Source organism: Drosophila sulfurigaster, chromosome X (assembly GCF_023558435.1).
Source record: "Drosophila sulfurigaster albostrigata strain 15112-1811.04 chromosome X, ASM2355843v2, whole genome shotgun sequence".
NCBI lineage: Eukaryota > Metazoa > Arthropoda > Insecta > Diptera > Drosophilidae > Drosophila > Drosophila sulfurigaster.
In genome coordinates, this window is record NC_084885.1 from 20,726,089 (window position 1) to 20,752,512 (window position 26,424).

The window sequence follows — 26,424 nt, forward strand, 5'->3', positions numbered from 1 at the left end:
CAAAAACTACTTTTTGGAAGTAGAAAATTGAACTTCAATTTCACACATAGCTGAGCACATTCTTTTAGATTATCAATTCTAAAATGGGAATATTATGAAAGAAAATTATATTGTATAAGAGAAGATTATAACTATAACTTTTAGAACTACAAAAATATTAAAGAAAATGCATATAAAAAGATCATGAATTTCAAAATGAGATTATTATGAAAGAAAATTATGTTAAATAACAAAAGATTATGACATTTTTTTTAGAAATAGAAAAATACAGAAGAAAATACAAATACAAAAAACTCAATTCAATATTTCAATTATTATGGAAGAAAATTATTTTGCATGTTAAACGTATAGTTAAAGAAGATTATACAATTATTCAGAACTATAAAAATATTAAAGAAAATTTATATAAAAAGATCAAAAATTCCAAAATGGAATTATTATGAAAGAAAATTATGTTGACTAAAAAAAGATTACTACAATTTTTTAGAATTAAAACCATATTCAAGAAAATACAAATAACTCAATTCCAATATTAGATTATAATGCAAGAAAATTATGTTGAATTTTAAGTGTATAATAAAACAAGATTATACAATTTTTCCATATTATAAAAATAAAAATGTAAATAAAAAGATAACCAATTTTTAAAATAGGAAAATAGGAAGAAAATTATTTTGTGTTTTAAGCGTACAGAAAAAAAGATTATAAAATTATTCAGAATTTCAAAAATATTAAAGAAAACTTTAATAAAAGAGATAATCAATTCCAAAATGAAATTAATATTGTAGAAAGTTATTTTGTGTTCTATAAATAAAAAACATCAAATTTTTCAGAATTTAAAAAATATTAAAGAAATTGCAAGTAAAAAGAATTTTTAGAAAAAATTCAAGAAAAAACTGAAAATTACACAAGATTACTTCAATTATGATTATAAGGTACTAATGATAATAAATAGTTAAATAATATATAGGTCATTTTATGGTGACACAATTTAAAGATAAGAAAAAACATAAATTGAAACAATTTTAAAAATAAGTAAAGATTGTTCTTATAGCTCTTGATTAACATTAAATTTAGAGCTAAGATTGATTTTAGAAAATAATGTTTTACTATCAAATATATTAATTTGTTCATTTTTTGTTTTGCAAAAGAATTTGTTAAATTTTGTAATTGTCTTACAACAAAATAATTCTTTTTTTTTTGGCTCTTATTGAAGTGCTAATCAAGAGCTAAAAGATTCATTTTTATAAAAAATAAAACATTATTTGATATATATATTTTTTTTAACACTTAAAATGGTGTCTCTAGAGAATTATTAATATTTCTTCAACTCTTTAAAGATTCCCTCTGAAAACAAGTTTTCACAAAAATGCAATTCGAGTGTTTTACTTTTTATTGTTTATTCTAGGAAATGAGTATAAAATGCCATTCACACTTAAGTCAACTAAAAGATTTGTTTTTTTTTTTTGCTTACAACTAAATTATCTTTATTAGAATTGTTGATGTGGGTGGTTCTGCTTAAATATTTCTAAATATATATAATTATTGTGGAATATGAACGATGTTTTAAACCTGAGTAGCAAGAAAATTGAACATGATGATTGAGTATGAATGATGCAATGATTGTCGGGTTTGTCCAGCATTTAATCGGCGACAGGTTGCTATCAATAAATGAATATATATATATATATATATATATATGTATATATAGTTTTTTGATGCTTAGTTTTCAATAACAAACACCGAGTGGTGGGTGGACAACAAATTTGCCGCACATAGCAACCTTCTAGCGCACTTGCAGCACACAAACGAAAGAGAAAGAGAGAGAAAGAAAGGGGTGTTTGTGAAAGAGAGAGAGAGAGATGGAGTAACCGGTTTATAGCTCGAAATGTGTTGATCAGGTTGCTGATGGTAACGTTGCCCGACAAAAAATATTAAATTGAATCCATGGTGATCGATGCGCAGTTTTACAATTTACAACTATTTTTCATTTTTTGTTTTTGTCTATGTTTGCTTAATTCAAAAAAATTAGTATACCGACTATAAAAATTAATGATTACGATTATATATAGATTTATATATATGTATGAAAAAAAAAAATAAACACGATGTGAAATTAATTAGCTAGCAATTTGCGTTTCATAATTTGTTATTATTAATGCGGCAACTTCTATTGAAACATCACCTGATGATGATGATGTTGTTGTTGTTGTTGATGCTGCTGCTGTTGTTGTAGTTGTTGTTGCTGCTGTCGATGTTGCAGCTTTTGTTGATAGTGTTGCTGCTGCTGCTGATGTTGCTGCTGCTGCTGTTGTTGCTGCTGCTGCTGATGTTGCTGCTGTTGTTGTTGCTGCTGCTGATGTTGCTGCTGCTGTTGTTGTTGCTGCTGAGGATGTTGCTGCTGCTGATGTTGCTGCTGTTGTTGTTGCTGCTGCTGTTGCTGCTGGTCGAATTGCGCTTGGCGTCGCTTCTGCTTCTCGAGCTCAGCAAAATGCTCCTGCTGCTTGCGCACCAATTCATCCATCACCTCGTGATTGTACGTCGAGTGGAGCATCAAGCCAAGCAAATTGGCACGCGAACTCAACTGCTGCCGGAGCAGACGCTCCTGCTCCATGAGGTCATCCATTTTGAGCCACTGCCGGACACGCTCCAAGTCGATTTCCGCCCGCCGGATCTTCTCCCAGGCGTAGTGCTTGAAGCAATTCTTTTTGGGCGCACGGCAAAATTCGCCGGTGGGATTGAACACATTGTTGACGAGCGGCGAGCCGCAGACATCCGTATCGCTGACCTTGGGATCCTTGCTGTGCTCGGGACAGAGGACACGCAGGCGTTTGCAATACGTTTTGCTGGCGGGATTGTAAAAGTCACAGAACATATTGTTGCCCTCCATGCGCGTCTGAAAGATGCTGCCAAAGCTGGCCTGCGATTCGTATTTGTTAAAGCACTTCTCCATGTGCTTGATCGCCGTACGCGAATGTATCTCATGGCCACACGTTATGCAATACATGCTCTGCTCATCCTCCACATCGGCGTTATCCTGCGGCCGCTGTGTATCGATCGAACTGCGTTTCGCCCGCTCCACCACCATATTCAACTCCTCGGCGCGCTTCTCGAGCTCGGCGAGCGCAAAGCGGACCATCGATTGCTTTTGCCGTATGACCTCCAGTTGGTCGCGATTCTCTTCGGTGGCATGGCAGGGCGTTAGATTCCATTCCTGGAGACGTTGCGGCAGCACCTGGAATATACGATTCGTAGCGAGATTGAAGCCGCACTTGTCGCTGCAGTATTTACTTTGCGGCCGCGCCTGAAAGCGACAACTCGGCCCATGGCATTGCCGAATCCCCTCCAGCTCTGGGTGCACAAATATCTCGGGACTTGCGGCTCGCATCGCTTTCGTCTTGCGCTGTTGCTGCTGGAACTGTTGTTGCTGCTGCTGCTGATGGTTGGCCTTCTCACTGCGCTTGCGACCCGTCGTCGTTGTCGTCGTTGTTGTCGTGGTTGTCGCTGTTGTCGTGGCATTTGCTTGCATCACACAATTGCGATAGATGCATCGGGGTTTGTGGCCAACGCGTGTGCGGCATGCATCGCATTGATTGCAATTGGGTCGCCGGCAACCTTCGCAAGTGCCACAGCGACGTCCGGCTTTTGGCTCTCGGCCCGAGGCATTGTTGCTGCCGCTGTTGTTGCCATTGTTGTTGCCATTGTTGTTCTTGCGAGCAACACCACCAGCTGGCTGCTGATTGCCACCACTGTGCGGCGGCAACGTTGCACCATTGCCGCCAATTTGTGCGCCAGCCTCCAAGTTGCCGCTATTATGAATGTTGTTGCTGCCTCCGCCGCTGCTGTTGGCCGCTGTTGCGGTTGCCGTCACGGCGGCTGCGGTGGCGGCAGCTCGTTCGGTGGCCACCAGACGGAAGATGGTCTGGAGTTCGGGATTCTCTTTCTTGCATTTGCGGCAATAATACTGCTTAATGTGTTTGGCCTCCTTTTCGGTGATGCCAATGCAGTCGCCATGATACCATTCCTCGCAACCATCGCAGCCACTACAAAAGATAGATTGGGAGATAGCAATGATTAGTTTGGAATATACACATCTACATTTACCACTCGGTTCGTACATCATAAATCGTGAGCAATCGGATGTGCGGCAAATGCAATAGGCCTGATCATCTTGCTTGAGTATTGTTGCGATTTTCGATTTGCGTTCGGGCAGATCAAATTCACGGGCAATCTCCTCTTTCTGCAATTTGAAATGTAAATGTTTTGTTAATTGATGATTGTTTGTTTATTGTTAGTGTTCTGTTATTACCGATCGCTTGTATTTTCGCTTATCCGCCATGCTTGTGTTGTGTTTGTGGCCTCCACCACCAAAACTCCGCCACCCACAATCAACACAATCAGATATGTAGCTATGTGGTACAAAATTGTTGATTATATATCGATGTATCGATAGCAGCAGCCAGGCTACGATAGCTACGTATTACTATTGCACTTCTTGTGGCTTATATTGTGTGATTTCATTTGAATTCGCAAAAAGTATAAGTTGATAAACAAATTTATAATTTGCACTTGAAATTGTTGTTTTCCTTTTTGACATAAACTTTAGTGTGCTTCATTTATCGAATTTGCAACTGTAAATTTTAGAGCGACCGTTTTACATGATATCGAACAGCTGTTCAGCATGTAAACAAAACTTGTTGTGACTTGTTTGTGCCGCAAACATAATAAAATTTCAGTTATTAAACGATTTGCCCTGCATTGCATAAATTATGTGTCAATTGCATATTATTATAATTATTTACTGGTGCTGTTTTTTTTCATATTTATCGATAAAACATTGTGCAACTAACAAATAATAATATTCTGGGTGCGAGAATACAACAAATTCCAAATTGCATTTAATGCAAAAAACAGTGCAGTGGCATTTATAAAAAGCAAATTATAAATACTCACTATGTATGGACATGATTTTTTGATTTTCGCACGAGTGCAGGACACACATCTGACACAGCATTTTGGATGGCAGCGATATTTTTTATTTACAATCGATAAGTCGATATGCGTGTTAGTATACTAGTAGTATTAGTAGATGTATTTTTCGTGATTTTCTAGGCATTAGTTTATGGTCACACACACATTCGCGACACACCAAATTGCTGGTAAATACTGCCAAATACAAGAAGTAAACAAAAATATTAAGAAGACTATAAAGTAAACACTCGACATGGGCGTCACAGTGCTTCAGCCATATCCACTGCCCGAGGGCAAGAGCGGAGCACACATTATCGATCATCTGGCGAAGCGGCTATTATCGTTGGGCGCCACACATGCCGGTCAATTTCTCGTGGACTGCGAAACATTCATATCGACGCCACAACACGGGACACCAGCCCGTGCCGTACACGTGCTGCACAACTCCGAATACCCGGCCTCGACATTCTCGATCATTGACAATGGCAATGGGAAACAAGTGGCACTTGTTGCGGACAGCATTTTCGATCTGTTGATGCTGAAAATGACATCGACCTTCACATCGAAGAAGCAAACAAAAATCGAATCGCGTGGCGCACGATTTGAGTATGGGGATTTTGTGATCAAACTCGGCTCCGTCACCATGATGGAGCACTTCAAGGGCATACTCATTGAGATCGAATATCGGCCGTGTGTGACGCTATCGTATTGCTGGGAAATGATACGGGAAATGCTGCAGGGCTTCCTCGGCATCAATGTGGCCAAGGAGTATCCCACATATTTCACCACACAAACCATCATGAATGCGATGGGACAGCAACAGTTGCATGCCAAACAGAACGACATCTATGAGCCCATGGATACGGTCAAACAGTATCTGGAGCACTTCACCAACTATCGCAAACACGTGCAGATCCATGGTGCCCTGGGCGGAGGCGCCTCGTCGGTGGGCACCGTCGGGGGCGGGGGTCCCGGCGGTGTTTTGTTGCCCTCATCGGTGGGCATGGGTGGGCGTTCATGATGTGAGCTGAAGCTGGAGCCCCCGGAAGATTCCGCTGCCACTTAATGCTTTCAATTTTCAAAGATTCGCGTTTTTCATATTTTATTTTATACGTATTTTAACACAATATTGTTGTATATAATAGATATATATATCATTTATCTGTATATATATTTATTATGTATGATAGTATTTCAAAAATCTTCGTGTATACATATATATGTTAGTTGCTCGAAATTATCGGCAAATCATATTTTTTTTTATAGTTTTATAGTGCACACATCCTTCATCATCCCTTTTCTTTTCGCTCTTTCATAATAAGCTAAAACACTTTTTATTTTACAGAAGAAAAAAAAAGAAACACAAATTGTTTAAGGATAAGAGAAACAAAAAATGAAGAAAAACTTCCCCGCTTTCAATATATTGTATATCTCAAAGATAAACAAAATGTCATGTCATGATCGAAAAATAAATATATCCTCTAAAATTTTTGTAAAAAATGCGCATAAATATATATAGATTTATTCAAAGCATGCGAACGAAAAAAAAAATATGTATGTTGTGTATATAGATTGTGTATTATATGTAAGATTTAAGTATATAATATAATGTGTAAGGAGAGTCTTGAAAAATAATGATTTTTGTTTTTTCTTTTACTTAAGCATATAATAAACGTTCTTTTTTTGCAAAAATTTATTCTTACTGCAATTGTAATAGTATAATAGTATGTGTGTGTGTGTGTTTAAATACAATACAATAAAAATTATAAAAAAAAAAATTCATAATCGAGACCAAATTTCAACAAACCGCAAATTTAGTGACATCAAAAAGAAAAAAAAAGTTGAAACAATTTTAACGAATATGGAATTTAAATTGGAGTTATCTTTCATTCTTTCTTCTTGTATCTTGAAAGTGGTCGATACAAGTGTGTTTTGAATATTATTTTCGGTTTTTTTTTGTTTGTTTGTAATACAATATTTATGCTCTTGCTATTGTTGTTGAAAATGTTAATTATATAACACAATAATCGTAATATACGTTTTTTTTTTGTTTGCATCTAATTCTTGCTTTTATGCTTTTTTGTTTGTTTTTCTTCTCATTTTTTTGTCGTTTTTGTTTTTTTTTTGTTTGTTTGGATCTCTTAAGCTTAATTGTATATCATAATAAATTGTAGTTGCATGTTAAATGTCTAGTAATAATAACGTTGTCTGTGTAGTGTATTTGTGTAGGTGTGTGTGTGTGTGTGTTCTATGTCTGCTTGTGTATAACAGTTCTGTATTACGAAAATTTTGCATGCAGTTGTTATAACTGCAGCTTTTAGAGCTCGTTCTCCAGTTTATATGTATGTGTGTTTGTGTTGTGTTCTGTTGTGTGTATGCAACTGTCTGTCTTTGTAAGTGTAGGAGTATGTGTTTATTGCTGTTGTTGTTTTGTTTTCTTTGCGTTTTCGTTATTTCCATCTCATTCCTTCATGTAGTTTTGTAGTTGTTGTTTGCTGCTGTTGTTGGTGTTGTTGCTTTTATCATCTCCTTTTTGTCGCGCTCATTTGCTTTGTGTTTTCTTCATTTTTGTTGTTGGTTTGTTTGTTTTTTTTTTACAAATATTTTAAAATAAATTTATGTTATATGTAGATATATGTATGTATATGTATATATTATTCATGTAGTTTAAACGGAGATCAATTTCCGATTGATTGTTGTGTATTTGTTGTTGTTGTTTGTTTCTTGTTATATTCTTTTTTGGTTTTATTATTTTTTTCTTGCTTTAGCCGATGGATATCCTCACTCTTCTTCTGCAATCGTCTCCTCTCTCTCTCTCTTTCACTCGTAGCCGATCACTCAAGCACAGCTCTCTCTTACAAATTGTTTTTGTTGTTTTTGCTGCTTGTACTCGTTAGTTGCTTTTGTTGTTCTAGTTCTTCTTCTAGTTGATGTTGAGATGCTGGTTGTTCTTGTTGGGGAGAGAGAGATAGCAATCAATCATTTGTCGATTCTTAGTCGCGCATGGGCAAAGTTGCGGGCTTCACGTGGCCACCGTCGCCCTCAGAGACGAAACGCTTGCGTCCACTGCAAAAAGAGAGAAACACAAAAGGAATACGTTAATTCAAGTCGATAAGCGATAGCAAAAAAAAAGTGCAGCCAATTTGCTTAAATCTGAAAAGCTGAATGATATGTCACTCATTCAGCTTCTGTACTCGATGCCCAATCGAGAATCGATCGATATACACTAAATAATCGATTAATCGAATTTAAATGTAATTTGCATAAAAATTGACTAATAAATGAAAAAATAACACAAAAACTGTATTTTATTTTCAACAATTGTAGAGGCAACCCTCGCTTAGCAGACTTTGTTGTATTTCGAGTGCATTGCCATAAAACCAAATTGCATGCATTATGCAATGTCAAAAGCAAATAAAAATACCAGAACATTACGAAAATACGCTTTGCGAATTTGGCAAGTGCCTTCAAAATAAAACGAAAAGAAAAAAAAACTACAAATACAAAACCAAAATCGGAAAACATTGAAGAAAAAAGAAATCTTAATGCGTTTTACACGAATTTTGCAGCAAAAGTTCGTTCAACCGTTGACCCTTTTTCTCTTTCTCTCTCGCTCACTCTCGCAAAAACAAAAACTGCAGCGACAAAACAGCTGTGCGACAACAAACGAGTAAACACATGGGGGGACAAAGGGAGGCAGCAGCAGCAGCGGAGGGGGGCAGGCAAAGACACAGTGCAGCGCAGCAACTCGAAACTAGTTTTCGCATCGTTCACACACAAGTTGTGCGTTGGTTAATCTCAAGTGTGTGTCTATAGCAAGCAGCAACAGCAACAGAAAGCAACAGCAGCAAAGGCCGGTATCGAATTTTAACCTACATCAACATCAAAGCTTTATTTGTGCATATGTATAAAAATAAACTAACTATAAACAGCAAATGCAATCCAGGGGGCTGCATGCGGGAGTAACAGAAGAGAGAGAGAGAGAGAGCGACAGATGAACAGAAAGAAAGAGAGAGGGAGAGAGAGGACATTATTGTGTCGACGTTGCAGCAGCAAGATAGTGCAACAGATAAAGCAGCTAAAAAAATACTAAACGAGCTAAAACAGTCTTAGTGCAACACGCACTTCAAATACCCTAACTAAATTTTCAGTGCTTTGGAAATGTTTGGCTTTTATAAATATTTTACGGTTGTGAATCGTTACATTTATTATTTTATATAAAGAAATTTACTTTACTATATTTTTGATATGAACAACTTTATTTTTCCTAATTTTTTATAGAAAGAAATGTATTTTTCTTTATATGTATAAAAAAATATTAATTTACTTTTTTTTATATATATAAAAATTTACTTTACTTTATTCTTTTATATGAATTCAATTTTTTTACATTTAAAAATTTATTTTAATTTTAAATTTTTATATTTAAAAATTTATTTTACTTTATTTTTATTTTTTTATATATAAGGAAATTTATTTTAAGTTTTTGTTTTTTATTTAACGTAAAGATATTTATTTTAGCTTTTTTTTTAATTAACGCAAAAAAAATTTATTTACTTTGTTATTAAGTGAAAAATCTATACAAATAAAAGAAAAATATCGAAATTGTTGTAAAAAAAATCCAATAAAATAAATGCCACAAATATCTTCTCATTAAAAAAGTATCGTAATAAATATTTCTTGTCTAAATGAGAGCTTGTTAAATGCAATAATATAAATACCAGCTTCTCTAAAGTTCGTGATTGTTTATTATTCTATTTCTGTAGGCATCACACAATTATACAACAAGTGTAATAAACTAGATATGCATATCGTAAACACTTGAAGCAGTCTCTCAGGCAACTCAGCCACCTCTTCAACGCACAAAGCACATTACATTAATAATAGCCTGTCAGGTTCATGAATATAAGGTACTGCGCTCGCAGAGATCATCGCATCTCCATATATAAGTTACACACATTTTATCTATTCCCCACAGGCATATAATAATATCTGTTTAAACTGCTTACATCTGTGCAAATATTTGCACATTGTCTAGAAATTGTTTGCAAAATACTTAAGAGCATTCAATTTCGCTTTTAAGCAAGTATTTAGCAGCTCTTAAGTGGAACTTTAAATATGTTTATTATCAATTTAGTTAAATAAAATATATATGGAGTTATGGAATTCATTTTTTACGAAAATGTAGTTCTGATTTAGTTGATTATTATTAAAACTGAATGAGCTGAGATTTAAAAAAAAAAGAATCCATATAATTGAGTTATTTTTATTCAAGTTATAAATATGCTAAAAGTTTTTCTTTGTGGTTTTCATTGATTCAGAAATGTACTGCATTCAACACATGTTGAATTTTGTTCAGTTGAATAAAAATAAAATTGAATGTAATTAACAGCTTTATAAAAAACATTTATTTTTGTCAGAGACTGTAATAGTATATTCTGTATATATGAAGACTTTTTTAATACTGTATATAATACTGTATTATGAAATAAGTTTTAAAAAAGTTGTAAATTGTCTAATTTCAAATATATAATTATTAATTATATTTAAAACAGTTATTAATTTAACTAAGCCTTTTTTGTATTGTTGCTTAGAATGTATTTAATTTCTGGCCTTTTTTTTAGCTGCATTTTTAGCTTTTCATAAAATCTCTGCAGCGTCATTTTATTGCAGGGTATAAAACGTAACGATGTCGCGTGTTTGTGTGTGTGCATGTGTTTGTGTTGAAGTGAATGCTTCTGTTAATGTTGTTGGATGTTGTTGTTGCTGTCGCTATTGTTGTTGTTGCTGTTGTGACTATGTTAAGTGCCAAAGAGCAACAGCCGGAGCCAAGGCGAATGCAAAATGCAACTGCTGCAATGCCAGCTAAGCTCACAGCAACAGCAACAACAACAACAACAACAGAAACTGCAACTGTCTTTTGTTGTTGCTGTTGTTGTTGATGTTTTGTGGGTGTGGCGGAGAGCAGGTCGATAACAGCAACTGCTGCAGTCGCTTAGTCGCCATTTTTACCTTCTCCAACGTTGCTCACGATCTTGAGTCACATGCAGGTTGTTGCACCACCCAACGGAACAGCAACAACAACAACACCGACAACAACAACAACAACAACAACAACTGCTTGTAACATCAATGCCAACTTTGTAGGTGCGCCCAGCGCGATAAGCAATCGATAACATATAACATATCGATATGCATGTGTGTGTGCGTGTGTCTTTGTGTTTGACTAGAAACTTAAAAACAAATAAATTGCAGACAAGTCACACGAGCTAAATAAATATTCAGTAACAAAAAGTAAACAACAAACAAGATTTGCCAACCTCAGAAAAGATTCATTAGAGAACACAAAAACAAAATCCAGAAAAAAACATAAACAAATCACATTAAAACTAAAACGTTCTAAAAAACTTTAGATACGCTGCTGCCATTATTTCCAGCACCGCGATAAACAACATGTGTTTATCAGAGATATTTTTGCACTGCGTCAACGGAAAGTGAAAAGTGTTACCCAATAAACAAAGCTCGTAAGTGCAACCCAACACGATTCCCTAGCTATGGATTATGGGTTGCACTTTTTTTCTATGACAGTTAATTTGGAGTTGCAAAAATATTGATAAATTGTAAATACTTTTATACTTGCTCGAGCATTCCAACTATTTACATACATACAACGTATGTATGTATTGTATATACACTATGAAATAGAAAAACAACAAAAGCAATAAAAAAAAAAACATTAACCGGCGCCTGATAAACCGGCCCACAATCGACAGCTGCGCCTGCCTCAACTCACCCAAGCAAAGACGCTGACGTTGACGCCAACGACGACGGCGACAGCGCAAAAACCAAACTGCGCAATAGAAATTTCATAAACAAACACATACACACGCACACAAAGTCATACGCACCATCGTATACAACATACATACATACATATACATAGAAGTGGAAAGAGAAGGCAAAGCAAAAGCCAAAGGAGAACGAAAACGACGCGACGTGCGACACATATAATCACACAACAAGCTTATGTATGCGTATATACATACATATAAATGTATGTATGTATATATGCACATAATAATAAACAACAAGTCGAAGAAGAGCTGCAAAATGCCGGCAAAAAAAATAAAAATCAAGTTGATGAGGCAAATAAACACAGACCTACAACTTGTATGAGTGTGCATATACATATGTACATATACATGTATGTATGTATATAGAAAAAGCACAACCAGAACAATAACAGCAGAAATAATTGACTATATGCACTCACACATGCAGCCGGGGAGAGCCGCAGTGACTGACAAGATTACGTAAAAGCTTCTTTTTTGTTTTGTTTTGTTTATTTTGTTTTCGGCTGTGTAGTTTTTGTTGCCCCCGACTGTGTTTGCTGTTGTTGTTGTTTTTTTTTTGTCTTTGTTATTTACTGCTGTTTTTGTAGCTATTTGTGGTTTACAGGTGGGCCGGACTCATGTCCATATAAATATGCATATTTTACACCGATCGTACAGTTTTAATAATGGAAGTAGGAGAATAAGAAGAAGACAAACACTTACCGTGATGGCACATTGTTGATAATCTTGTCGGTTAGAAAACCGGCACGATTACAGCGCTCCACAAATCGATCGAGTATTATATACGCCAATGGCACGTCCAGCACGATGTCCGCCATATCATCGTAGACTCGCATGAAGCCCTAGAAACAAAAACCATACGAACGTAAGACAATAACAATACCAATAATAATAATAATGATATAATTGATGAAAGTGAGAGGAGATTGGTTCTATTTATTGTCATAAGCGATAAGCACGCAGACTTGTTTATTATTTTACTTTTGTCGGATGCAAAATTCCACAAACATTTGAAATTTATTATACGAGCTTATTTTTTGTATATATTTTTCCCTTAGTGCTAAGCTTTCTTCAACCCTCTCTGAAGTAAACCTTTTGAGAATCGCTGAGAAAGGCATTTCAATTAGAAAAATTTGCATGAATTACAGAATTCCATGCGAAGCCTTTTTTACTTTCTAATCTTCTTATCTAATTAAAACGATCGCCATCGAAAATTGTGATGGTGATATTTTAGAATTTCCAGAGTATTTGAAATTTATTTATTTTCCCTTAGTGCTAAGCTTTCTTCAATAAAAATCCCTTACAAAAACCACAAGCACCCTCTCTGAAGTAAACTTTTTGAGAATCGCTGAGAAAGGCATTTCATTTCCATGTGAAGCCTTTTTTTGCATTCTAAACTATCTTGTGATGGTTTTATTTTAGAATTTCGAGAGTGTTTGATACGCCTCCCTGTCATTAAAAGTTTTCCCTTTCATTCAATATGTATTTGTCATTCATTTTGTTTGCCACAAAATTATCTAATCGATCGATAACTTCTATGGCAAGATTTTTAATAACTGTGGCTATATTTAGACTGTTCAAAATAAAAGTAATCTGATTAAACAACAAGAAGTTTGATGGTCGAAAAGTCTTATCAAATAATTGATAATATATTTGTGTTGTGTTTTCAATTTTCATCAATTGATTTATGACCGAGTTTTATTGTTTGAGGTTTGTTATCGTTATAAATTCAAAAACTCTTTTGCCCTACTGTGCTTCCCCCTACAAAATATTATGTACTCTGCTGCTATTTTAATGAAGCTTTTAGTTGCTGTTGTCTTTGCAGAAACAGGTCACTATTCAACGATTTACGAGTGCTTTTAGTGGGTCTAACAAACAATATCTAATCTAGTTATAAAACGAGGACGGGAAGGGAAGGGAAGGAAACGCTGCTTACCTGCTCCATGCCTGCTGGCAAAACCAGACAGGTTAAATCCAGCGATTTGAGCAGCTCACACATGGCCTCCTCGGTGGTCTGACTGAGCGATTCGAGAGTCATCACAATAGCCTCATAGACAAGCTCATGATGATAGTGGGGCACCTCGAGGGCACGAAGACAACGCTGCGCCTCGGCGACGTCCCGCGACGAGAGATACTCCTTGAGGAGCAGGGTCATCTGCTTGGTGATCGTCTTCACCGGTCGCAAGGGACCGCCCATGCCCCAGACATTGTCGAGATGTGCCCAGACCTGCTTGTGGAGCAGGGCGTCGGCACGTCGGAGCGCCTGCTCGGCGTGCTCGTTTAGCTGCTGATGCTCCTCGGGTCGACTGACGAATTTCGGTGGCATGCAATCGTCGGCGATGGCGCGGGCCATGAAATTGCCAAGCATGACGGGGGCCTCGGGGGTGTCGAGTATGAGGTCGGGCAGATTGGCCAACAGCATGTTGAAGCCCTTCTCGATGTCCTTGCCGGTGATGACGCGACCGTAGAGATCCGAAATGAGCACCGAGGTCATTTCCCGCTGCGAATCCTTGTGATCCATGGCAATCTCGACCAGTATGCTGGTGATGTGTTCACGCAACGGACTCTGCAGTATCTCATCGAAGCTGACGGCCACCTCATGGGTATCGCCATGCTCGTAGTACTCGAGCACGATCGGTTCGGCGAGCTTGAAGAACTCCTCGGGTGTGATTTCGGTAATCACCTCGCGTAGCTCCACATTGCGATCGTTGCACTCGCTATCGTAGTTGGGATCATTCTCATCCTCATACACCTCGGCGAGCACTTCCGAACCGGGCAATCCCCACACACCTTTGCCTCCGGCTCCACCCTTCTTGGGCAGTCCACGACCACGCTGCAGATTCCGGGATCTTCGGCTATTCTTCCAGCGACGATGCGGCACCACATACCCGGTGCCCGCTGGAAGGATGCCATTGGACAGCGATGAGAGGGCCGCTGACGCATTGGCGCTGGAACCTGTTGCTGAGCTGGCCGATGCACCAGATGCATTTGATGCACTGCCGCCGCCTCCGTTGGTCAGCGATATTGTTGTACTGCTGCTGCCGGCATTTGATCCGCTGCCGCTGTTCTGTCTTTGGATGAGGCGACGTGCCTTGCGTTTGATCCGACCATCGTGTCCGTCGCCCACGGGCAGCGGTTTCTTCATGTGACCTGACCCCTGATGTTGATGTTGATGATGATGGCCATTCGATGAGCCGCTGCCATTTAGCTCCACTGCCTCGATTTCGCCATTCAATTCGCGTTCCACGGAGCTTTCCTTTGAGTCCGAGCCATCGCCAACACTCGAAGTGTCGCCATTGGCGTGTTTGTTGCTGTTCGACTCTAACTCCATGCTTCTACTGCTTATGCTCCGCTCTCTGTCTCTTTCTTTCCTTCTAGCACTCTTGCAATGTGGACTTTTTTTCTGCTGCTCACGTTCTTCACTCTCCCTTGCACAGTGTGTTTTTTTTCGAGTGTTTTGGAATGCACAACAAGAAGCAACAACAATTTTATCCTCTCTCTCTCTCTCTCACTCGTTTTCTATTATCTCTTATTTTGCTTGTAGGTTAGTTTTGTTGTACTGTTTTACCAGGTGCTTGACTTCTCCTGTGAGTTTCGATAGACTGTCGATTAAATATGAGAAACAATAGAAATCAAAAGTTAAGCATTAGTCAGTGCCTGCTAAACTAAGGTTTCTAATTTCAAATATAATACACACTACTCTAAAAATATTTAGAAAATATTATAAGTGAAACGTTGATTAATTTATTGAATTACATACATATTTATTTTAATTCCATAGATTTTTTTTATAGTTTTCTAATGTTTATTTATGGATAAACATATTTGTATTACATTAAATTACATAAAGTAATTGATGAGCACTTTAACTTGTTTTCTAGCTATTCTACTTGGGAATCTTAGGAATTTCTTTAATTTCTCAATAGTTTACTACTCTTCTAATAATTAAGACCTTCATCTCTTTTAGTCTTTATCTATAGTAATTGAATGCAACAATATTTGTGCTTTTGCATTGCGAATAAAATTATTTATATATTTACTTGACTAAAAAGAAATGTAGATTTCCCCACGCTTCAAGTTGAAATTTTCAAAACATTTTGGCGTGCGTGACCAAAATATAGTTTTCGTTATTAAATTTATGCAGCAAGGCTGAATTAGATATAAATACAACATAAAAATAAATTAATAGAAACACGTTAGCAAGAGTTTAATATTGCGCAGAAAACGATGGATAGAGGATTTACTATAAAAACAAAACAACTATCGATGACTAAAGCTGCAATGGAAAACGCAAAAGTTTGCAAAATCCAGAGCTTTGTTTGTCTGTCTGATGTTTTCTTAGACACAACAAGGCGGCTAGACGAGACTATAGTCGAGAAAGGGATAGCAATATCGACGAGACGGCGACCGTCATCTAGAAACTAAAAATACACAAACATCCACATCACATCACACCAACACATGCTTATGTACAGTTTGTTTTTGTTTGTTATTGGTAATATTACATTCATGTTATTGCAAGAAACTGCTCGAAAGCAACAACGTATTAAAGAGCAGGAATTATGATAGAATACGGCAAAGCTCAAGTTACACAAATACATAGATATCTATGTATGTACATATGTGTGTGAGCAACTCACTCAAAACTCCCTGGGCAAATTCAAGGTCAGGCAGAGACATAGAAACACACGCACACACCATAACAAAAGAGCTACCGTTAGCTTTGCAACCCTCGCTCGATGCGATGCAAAGGAAATTGACAAACATTGTTGCTATCCCACTTACTCCCAATAAGCGCGATGGAATTGAAGTTTTTAAACACGCACATAAATACAGCTGTTCTATCCCAATACATACATATAAATCGAGCATTTACTTGCACATAATGCGTCTATGTTTTGTAAAGAATAACGGGAGATTTATATGCATTTATATATGTACATAATATGTAAATTTATTGCGTTGTTATTGTCACCTGCACTCTTCCTTTCCCTTTTAATATACATAACAAGCTTTATGTACGTTCACACATCATATAAACAAGCATACACATACATTCTCATGTATGTATGTAACCGGTTTTATGTTTGTTTTGCCCGGTTTAACCTTGAAAATTGTTCCCCTTACTAACTTTCTATGTTATTATTGCCGCATTGCGTTGTTGTTTTTGTTGTTATTGCTGTTTCTGCCTCTGCCTCTGTTTCGCACTTGTTGTGTACCCTTCTTCGTTCCTTCTTTGCTTTTTTTTTTGGCAATGTTTAGCATAAATATACATACACACGCACACACACTTAACTTTTAAGCTTGCGTGTGTGTATGTGTGTGTATGGGCTCTTGGCTGTTGTTGTTTTGATGCGTGCTTGTTGTAATTGTTTTCGACAGAAAGTCTCTGCAAAGCATAAACACCGACTGACGACGCGTTGCCGAAATTGCGTCGCAAAAAAGAAACGTTGAGACGCAGACAGCGAGACGCAATGGTTGCAGTACAAAAATGTATGCTACAGGAAAACAGTGCCGTCGCGATGGTTAGTAAAGCACAATTACATATACATACATATGGTTTATTTATTTACGTTATCGTAGATGAATGTAAATTATTTATTTAATTATACACATTATGATGTATAAGTATAAATATAAGAACTGGATGTTTTGTGGACGTGCATAAATATTTTCAGCGACACTGTCAATTGAGCATAACAACCAATTGATGGACCGATCACAACAACACGTTGAAGAGTGGAGAATTATAAACATACACACGTAGAAACATGTGCATGTGTGAGAAGTCCAACAAATTAGCGACAGTGGCAACGCCAAACATGGCGCTGGAAGATTGTCGAAAATATCAAAGACAACAACAAAAAAGTAAAACACAAATACAAAATTCAAAAGAGCAAGAAGCAAAACAAGTCGGCGCGCATGTTTTCCCTCCCCCTCGCACACGACCCACTGAGATGATGCTTTCAACTATGGCTGTGTGCGTGCATGCCGGCCGAATTTATCACGTACGCCAAACACACACGCACACACAGACATATGCACCACACATTGGCCTGTTTGCCAGCCCTTTAAATTTGAAAGCTGCGTAATTATGCTGCAAATTGATATTGACATACTGTTGCGTCCAACTGCATTGGTCAACCAATTATTTTGGTACGGCACTGTAACGACTACATTTCATTTATTTTTTGTTTGTTTTCGTCGTTTTGCTTTGTGCTTAGCTTTACCGGCAAATGCCGGGTATATACATATGTTTGTATATTCAATTATTTTGTTATTGTTGTATGTACATGGAAAACTCACAAAAATACACATATGTACATGCATATAACTCCCCCTACCCTATGAGACTTCAGTAAACTTACCTCGATGTGAGTACTTTTTGTGATTGCCTTTTGTGCTCTTATCCGTCTCGCGGCGGCGGCGACGACAACAACAACAACGTCAACGTTAATGCTGCTGGGCTAAAATGCAGCGACGTTGACAGCGATGTTGGCGCGCTGCTGCAGCAAACTGCTGGAGCCTGTTTTTGCTGTTGCTGGTGTTGTTTTTGTTTGGCAACTTGCTTTTGGCGTTGGGATTCGTTTCGTCTCTACGCTTGTGTGTGTGATTTTTTTGTGCTACGCGTGGGTTTTGTTGGCAGCAATAGATGTGAGAAGAATATGCACACAAAATGCAATTTGGTGAATTTTTATATGTTTGTTTTTGGTTGGAATCGTTCAAATGTGTTCTGTTCGCACTTGTTATTATACGACAATGTATAAATGTAACAATAAAAAAATATGTATTCCGTTTAGAACATAAAATGCCTGTTCAAAAAAACACCCACACACACAATCAAAACCAATTGGAATCTGCAATGCACTTATCCATACATCAATCAATCAGTGTGTGTATTAAAGGGCTCGGAGCTTTTGTTTTTGTTTTTTTTGCGCGCTGCACAACACAGCTCGCGTTCTAATTCGAGCTGATTTTGCCAAATTACAATTTTTTTTTAAATTTTTGTTTTGTTTTTATTTTTGTTCAACTTGCAGCAAAAATTGCATATATATATATGTATGGTGCTTTGGAATAGAAGATATTGAGAAGATATCCGTAACGAAGCGAACACGATGAAAAATCCACTGAGAGTAACATCTGTTGGACGGTGTGGCTGAAAATCTAAACATTGAATATAACGAATGTTGATACTAAACTTGAGCGTCTAGAGAATTATACCAAAAATGGGAAGTAACTGGTCACACTGCTAAGAAAAGTACAGCGCCATTTTGTTTTAAAGCAATTTATTTTCAAAACCAAACCGATTTTGTTTAATTTGTTTTGGCCTCATGATACAATTTCGAATTGAAGTAATATAGAAATTGAATAACTCGAATGCAAATGTATTACATACATAGAAAATACATTTATATTTGATTACTAAACACATATAATTTATTAGACATTTTGTTGAAAGAATTTCTTTTTTGTGCTTTATTTAGTAATTATTTATTTATTCGTTTATATAATTATTTGTATTCATTCCTAGCCCTAAAGCTTATCAATATGTCACTAGTCAGAAACATTGCATTTTAAAAATGTTTTGACAAACTAATTTTATAAATATTCTCAATTCCAATGTAAATGTTTAATATAATAACTGGGTTTGTTTTTTCCTTTGTTTAATGTTGATTTATTTGACATTCCCTATGTACTGTATTAATAATATTTACTAAAAGTATTCAAATTTTTTTTAGCGTTTTATGAAGAATTAATTTCATTTATTGTTGTAATGCACAGAAAATAACTGTTATTCACTTCGATTGCAGAATGCATCAATAAATAATCGATTTCTAGTGTGTGATGTGCTGTTGCACATTAATATATCGATAGCAGATCGAGCGATACACTGCGCTATCGAACGTGTTGCATCTCTATTGTTTACAATTTGGACACACGTGCAAACACGCGGTGTTTTAGTTTTATTTACATATTTTTGTTTTTATCAAGTATTTCAAAAGAAAATATACAGAATGCCACCTGTGGCCCAAGAAGGCAATTGCCTCATCTATCGTGGCAGCAACTTTCTCAAACAACGCCTCGTGCTCTCCTGTTTAAGCGGCAAGCCAGTAAAAATTACACAAATACGCTCCGAAGACGCAACGGCGCCCGGTCTGCGGGAATATGAGATAAGTCTGATCCGACTGCTGGACAAACTGACAAATGGCACCAAAATCGAACTCAATCCCGCCGGCACCAGTGTCATGTTCAGTCCCGGCCTCTTGCACGGCGGCCACGTTGAGCACGATTGTTGCGTGCAGCGCGGCATCGGATACTATTTGGATGCCTTGATTGCCCTGGGCCCATTCTGCAAGATGCCACTGAAGTGCCAGCTGCGTGGCGTGACCAACAGCAACGATTCCCCATCGGTGGATCATGTCAAGGGCGCTGCATTGTCGCTCCTTAAGCGTTATCTGCTCGTCGACGAGGGTCTGGAGCTGCGTGTTGTGCGTCGCGGCGTTGCGCCTCTCGGCGGCGGCGAAATCGTCTTCACGTGTCCCGTGCGCAAAAGTCTGCGTGCCATTCAGCTACAGGAACCGGGCATGGTGAAGCGCATTCGCGGCACCGTCTATGCCTGCAAAGTGTCGCCAGCGATGGCGAATCGCACTGTGGAGTCGGCCAAGGGTTGCATGCTCAAGTTTCTGCCCGATGTTTACATCTATACGGATCAGAATCGCGGCAAGATGTCTGGCAATTCACCTGGTTTTGGCATCTGTCTGCTGGCCGAGACCACAGACGGTGTTTGCTTTGCTGCCGACTGCATTTCCAACACCCGAGAGGAATCCGTAAGCAAATCCTTCTAACAGTTGATCTTATTGAATTAATATATCGTATTTTGATTGTAGGATACACCTTCTATACCCGAGGATTTGGGTCGCGAGGCTGCAATGCGTCTGCTCGACGAAATCTATCGCGGTGGCTGCTGTGATTCCGCTTATCAATGGCTTGCTGCTCTTTTCATGGCTCTGGGACAGAAGCATGTCTCCAAATTTCTAACAGGTAATTTATAAATACATATTGCATAATTTCATGAATTGAATAACCTTAAAAGCAGCTTGAAAATAATGGCACATTGCACTTAATTGCAGTAAAGTATATCAGTATGTATATTAGATACTCCATGACAATTGCAAATTTTTAAATGATTTAAAATCAACCAAAAGTAGTTTAAATTTAATCATACATTGCACTTAATTGCAGTATAGTAAAAAATTTAGATAATTGCTTCTACAAATCAAAGATAATTGCAAAATTTGAAAAGATTTAAATAGAACCGAAAGTTGTTTTAATTTAATTGCACATTGCACATAATTGCAGTAAAGTATATCAATCAGATAAGTTCACATTAAAGATAAATGCATATTTCAACACGTTAAATAACATAAAAGTAGTTTTAATTTAATTGCAAATTGCTCTTAACTGGAAAATGTTGTGTGTCTAAATATGAAATTAAAGTAAAAACATTTTTTACATTTTATAGAGTACAATATATTTATTAGGTCTATATTAAATAGTGGAAAGTAATAACTACTTTATTTACTATGCTATTATCTTAAATGACCTTCAATGAAAGTAAAAGTATATTTTGCGATTTATCTATAATTTGAATTGCAATTATCATGAATTTTCGCTTAAATACAATTAATTAATAATAAATATCTGCTATTTTATTTTTAATCCAATTATCCTAAATTAAATGATTTAGCAAAGTAAAAGTATATTTTTCGATTTATCCCCAAGTTGATAATTGCAATTATTTCGAATTTGCACTTAAATACCACTACACTTGTAATAACAAATATCTGCTATTTTATGTATAATGCAGTTATCCCAAATGTTCTTAAATGATTTAGCAAAGTAAAAGTATATTTTTCGATTTATCCACAAGTTGATAATTGCAATTATCGTGAATTTGCACTTAAATGCAATTATACTTGACGAATATTGTTTTGTATTAAGAAATTCATTTAAAGTTCTTCATTGGATTTATTATCTTTAATTGCAGGTGCTCTATCGACATATACGGTGCACTTTTTGCAGCATTTGCGCGACTTTTTCTCGGTCACATTCAAACTGGAGAATCCAGAGATCGATGACGATGAGGTTGATGATGTGCGTGGAGCACAAAAAGTCCTGATGACTTGCGTGGGCATTGGCTACACCAATGTCAGTAAGCGAGTCTTGTAGATTAGTTAAGAGCCTGTATAAATTATGTAAAGCAAAAATAAATGTACATCATACTACCGCATAACTATTCAATTCTTTTCACTGTCTTATTTAAACCAGCAAAAAGATTCATTTGGAATTCACACAACTTCAGCGAAATAAAAACTAAAGAACATAATTCAATCGATAATAAAATAGCTGTCAGATCTATTATGATTGATTGAATTTTGAATCTGAATTTCAAGAAAAGTGATCCGGAATCTAATCTACATATATTTTAATTGAAGTTCTATCCACAAAAGAAATTAATTTGTATGGTTAAACGATCTTCTTCCTTAGCTGCTTACAACATCTTTTTATTTTAGTTTAATTATTTGGAATAACAAATTTTTGTTTATTTTTTTTTTTAATATATGCTTTGGTTTTTTATATATAATTTTTTATTCACTTTTAATTCAAGTCGTATAATTTTTTAATTTAATAGCTAAGATTGCGGTTTTTGTGGCTTCACTAAAAAATCTAACTAAGCTTTCTGAGCAATTTTATTTTTAAATCAACTTTATTTGCCTCTGCTTGAGTAAGGAATTATTATAACACAGCAGAATTTTGTATTTATATATATGTATGAATCTATAATGAAAGAATAAATGACTTGTTTATTTTTTTGCTGACCAAGACTATTCAATAAAAGCTGTAATCATGTGTAAAAAGAATTACATCGACATATTATAATTAACAATGCGTTCTGCTAATTATGTATATATATGTACATATATAATATATATTATATATTTTTTTTAATGAGACCTATTACGAAATAATTTTGAAATACACAGTAAACACTCTAAATGTAGATCACCAAATATTTGTAAAGATTTTTGAAGTTATGAAGTATTTCCTATTTTTTATTATTATCTATATTCAAAGCTTATGACAGAGATTTAATATAATACGGAGTTAGCAATTGTAAATTATTAAATTATATATTAATAAGATTATCAATAAAAAAATTCATATTCAATTTAAAATTGCTTTGAATTTTTCTATTAAGCGTTTGAAGAGAGCAATATTAGTTTTATTTTGAGGTAAATTTACGGTAAATTAGAGTGATCGATAAACGATAAGCAAATTGAGCGATAAATTGGTGATATTTATGTATGTAAATTACTTTATTGCTGAGGTATTTTAAAATTGAATATTCGCTTCTCATTTGTGCAATGATAAACACTACAGGTGAACGATAAGCGATAATAACGTGGATCGATAAATGAGCTAAACTAACATCCACTTTGATGCTGAAGTATTTTACACGAAATTATAAAAGAGTAAACTTTTCAAAGCGAGTAGCATTTAATTTGTTCTGCGATAAATACTAAAAGTGAACGATAAACGATAACAAAATTGATCGATTAGCCACTTTGTTGCAGGATGCGCGTTGCATTCAAACTGATCTAACTGATCTGCGCCTACGATTTGTGTAATCAGATGAGATTGCAAACGTTTGGCGGGTTCAAAAACCTAAATATGGGTTTCAAGGGCAATCGGGTGATAAGAGTGCAACGTTCCAGCTGTAAACTGTAGTTGCTGACTGATTCCCTGACTGACTGACTTCAACAGTTTTTTTTTTTGGTTTTGTTTTATTTTTGCAACACGAGCTTGCTGAGATCGGCGAAAAATGTATAGAAAATATACAAGCTGGCAACTTCCTGTGCTGACGACTTGGAATTGGGTATAAAAAGCGAACGAGGCAGCAGAGAAAGCATCAAACGGCGATCAACGTTTGGACATTGAGACTGTGCATCATCAACGACATGAGCCTGAGAAGTTCCCTGCTATTGGCGTGCCTGGTGGCCGTGGCCTGTGCCTCAAAGGATCAGCTGAAGCCAACCAACTGGTTGAGCACCAGCGAGCTGGAGAATGTGCCATCGCTGAACGATGTTTCGTTCGAGCGTCTGGAGAATATGCCACTGCAGAAGGGCGCCCAATTGATTGAGAAGCTTTGTAAGTAGTGATCTTGATCTTGACTGATCGATTAACGCATTTGGTATTAATTCGAACCATCCTATGATAGATCACATTTCGCAAATCAAGAACGATCTGACACCGAACTTTGTGCCCAGTGCCAGCAACATTCCAGTGTGGATTGTCAAGTCCAATGGCGATCGTGTCGAGGCTAAACTGAGCAACTACGTCCAGAAGGCGACAGCCCAGAGCAATTTCGCCGAGGATGAGGTGACCATTGTGCTCACCGGTCTGCCCCAGAACACCGAGACCACCAAGAAGGCGATGCGTCAACTGGAACAGTCGTACTTGCAGCGTTACAATGTGCAGAGTCAGCAGAAGAACGCACAGATCGCCCGTCAGCAGAGGAACAAGGATTACGATACCACCTCCAGCGAGGAGACTGGCGAGGAATGGAAATCGGCCAAGTCCACTGCCGGCAATTTGATCGTAAGTGAAAATATATTTGACTTTTGCTTAGGCATCTTCTTATTCCGGGTCTTTTGTAGATCATTGACTTGGGTGCCACTTTGACGAACTTCAAGCGTTATGCCATGCTCGATGTTGCTGGCACCGGTGCCATGATCGGACACACACTCGTCGAACTGTGCAACAAGGGTGTGCCCCGCGAGATTATCCATTTGATCGGTCAGGGTATCGCTGCCCATGTTGCTGGCGCCGCTGGCCAAGAGTTCACCGTGCACACCGGCAACAAGCTGCGTCGCATCACCGGTCTGGACCCCGCCAAGCTGTTGGCCAAGCGTCGCGATAGCCTCGTTGGTCTCTCCCGCGGCGATGCCGATTTCGTTGATGCCATCCACACATCCAGCTTGGCCATGGGCACACCCCAGCGTTGCGGTGATGTTGATTTCTATCCCAATGGTGTCAGCCAGACGGTGCCCGGTGCCCAGAATGTGATCGAGGCTGCTGTCCGTGCCACACGCTACTTTGCGGAGTCCGTGCGTCCAGGCGGTGAGCGCAATTTCCCCGCTGTCGTTGCCAACTCCCTGAAGCAGTACAAGGAGAACAACGGCTTTGGCATGCGCGCCTACATGGGCATCAATGCTGATTTCGATCTCCAGGGCGATTACATTCTCGAGGTGAACGAGAGGAGTCCCTTCGGCAAGCGTGCTGCTGCCCAGAAGCAGATCAACTACCACAGCTCGCACCAGCAGAACTAAGTCAACCAACGCATATTAACCCCGATACAACAACAAAACAAAAAACGAAATAACTCAAATTTTAACTATGTACAATTAGAAAAAGAAGATAAAAAAAATAAACAAGCATTTAGTAAACAATTTACATGCACAGGTTTTGAATTTTGAAATTCGATATGCACATAATAAGCGCGCTTCTCATTTTAAAGCGCTGACACTGTGTGCTCGATAGGTAATTGTATCGATATATTTGCTGCGCACTGCGCACGGTTTTACCTTCAAAAAAATTAAACAAAATTGTGAGTAAAATTAAGTTAACAACATATTCTATAAACGTTTTGCATATTTTTTTAATGCACGCACTTAATTTAATTAAAAAATATACCAATTTTATCTGTGAAAAACGACGAGCTTAAACTTCCGATAGCAAGTACGTATATCGATATTTAAAAACTCTTAAAACAATGCAAGTTTATCATAGCACAACACATTGCTTTCACGCTAATAAATAATAATCAAATGTATAAAATAAAAATACTAAAGCAACGTATTCTCTATTGTGCACATTTTTCTATTTCACTCCATCGATTAGTCACTGACGGTTACAACTCTTCGATATCGAATTTAAATATGGCGCATTTTGCACTTGGCGTCCTTTGGCGGCATGGCTGTTGTTGTTTTGTCTTCTTCACAATGCAAATACATGGATGCTACTGCATGTGTATGTGTGCAAAATATGTGCTATTTTGCAAATGTGTGCGCGCACTCCTGGAGTGGAGGAGCATGCGCCATGTGCGTTTGCCTTTTGTAAATGTCAAAGTTGAACTCTATATGGAAGCCAAAGGAAGCCTGCACAACAAGCTACAATAGATAACACCAGTCCAACACAGTGTGACAAGCGTAAACAACAACAAGGCTTCATACAGATACACACACACTTACCTACCTACATACATATGTATGTATGTATGTGTATATATTTGCGTGTTTGTTTGTTGATTTTTCTGTTTCCGCAGAAACGGCGCAACAACGTCACAATTTTGTTATGTTTAGCTATGCACATTTGTGTGTTTGTTTATTTTAATAGGGGTGCCGTTACCGTTAAGACAAATAAAAAAGAAGATTGTTGATCGAACTAATTTATCATTCATTCAGTTTTGCACGCATGTACTCACACACATACACATGCACATGTGTTTGTATGTGGGTTGCATGGAAGCCCAGTGCGA

General features: G+C 37.1%; 5 protein-coding genes across 6 annotated transcripts; 3 read left to right on the top strand and 2 right to left on the bottom strand.

The window, feature by feature from the left end:
- Nucleotides 1-1,453: 1,453 nt before the first annotated feature.
- LOC133849186 (CXXC-type zinc finger protein 1-like) lies at nt 1,454-4,631 on the bottom strand. Of its 2 annotated transcripts, XM_062285093.1 has the most exons (4): nt 4,310-4,630; nt 4,119-4,240; nt 3,292-4,043; nt 2,889-3,235 (listed from the first exon to the last, which is right to left on the bottom strand). In XM_062285093.1, the coding sequence occupies exons 1-4, from the start codon at nt 4,337-4,339 to the stop codon at nt 3,033-3,035; spliced, it is 1,107 nt and encodes a 368-aa protein (XP_062141077.1). In that variant the 5' UTR covers nt 4,340-4,630; the 3' UTR covers nt 2,889-3,032. The 2 variants fall into 2 exon arrangements, with proteins under 2 accessions (XP_062141076.1, XP_062141077.1); XM_062285092.1 differs by having other exon boundaries at nt 1,454-4,043; nt 4,310-4,631.
- A 416-nt stretch (nt 4,632-5,047) lies between these two features.
- Nucleotides 5,048-7,726, top strand: LOC133849191 (mediator of RNA polymerase II transcription subunit 20). The gene is made up of 2 exons (XM_062285097.1): nt 5,048-5,159; nt 5,213-7,726. Exon 2 carries the CDS (start codon nt 5,225-5,227, stop codon nt 5,990-5,992), a length of 768 nt encoding a protein of 255 aa, XP_062141081.1. The 5' UTR covers nt 5,048-5,159; nt 5,213-5,224; the 3' UTR covers nt 5,993-7,726.
- On the bottom strand, nt 7,554-18,952 carry LOC133849187 (programmed cell death protein 4). Its single transcript, XM_062285094.1, has 4 exons — nt 18,194-18,952; nt 13,762-15,427; nt 12,528-12,667; nt 7,554-8,037 (listed from the first exon to the last, which is right to left on the bottom strand). The coding sequence occupies exons 2-4, from the start codon at nt 15,154-15,156 to the stop codon at nt 7,965-7,967; spliced, it is 1,608 nt and encodes a 535-aa protein (XP_062141078.1). The 5' UTR covers nt 15,157-15,427; nt 18,194-18,952; the 3' UTR covers nt 7,554-7,964.
- A 788-nt stretch (nt 18,953-19,740) lies between these two features.
- On the top strand, nt 19,741-22,135 carry LOC133849190 (probable RNA 3'-terminal phosphate cyclase-like protein). The gene is made up of 3 exons (XM_062285096.1): nt 19,741-20,653; nt 20,714-20,867; nt 21,874-22,135. The coding sequence occupies exons 1-3, from the start codon at nt 19,841-19,843 to the stop codon at nt 22,053-22,055; spliced, it is 1,149 nt and encodes a 382-aa protein (XP_062141080.1). The 5' UTR covers nt 19,741-19,840; the 3' UTR covers nt 22,056-22,135.
- Nucleotides 22,136-23,789: 1,654 nt separating this feature from the next.
- On the top strand, nt 23,790-25,340 carry LOC133849189 (vitellogenin-3). Its single transcript, XM_062285095.1, has 3 exons — nt 23,790-24,035; nt 24,106-24,485; nt 24,545-25,340. Exons 1-3 carry the CDS (start codon nt 23,846-23,848, stop codon nt 25,214-25,216), a joined length of 1,242 nt encoding a protein of 413 aa, XP_062141079.1. The 5' UTR covers nt 23,790-23,845; the 3' UTR covers nt 25,217-25,340.
- Nucleotides 25,341-26,424: the final 1,084 nt, after the last annotated feature.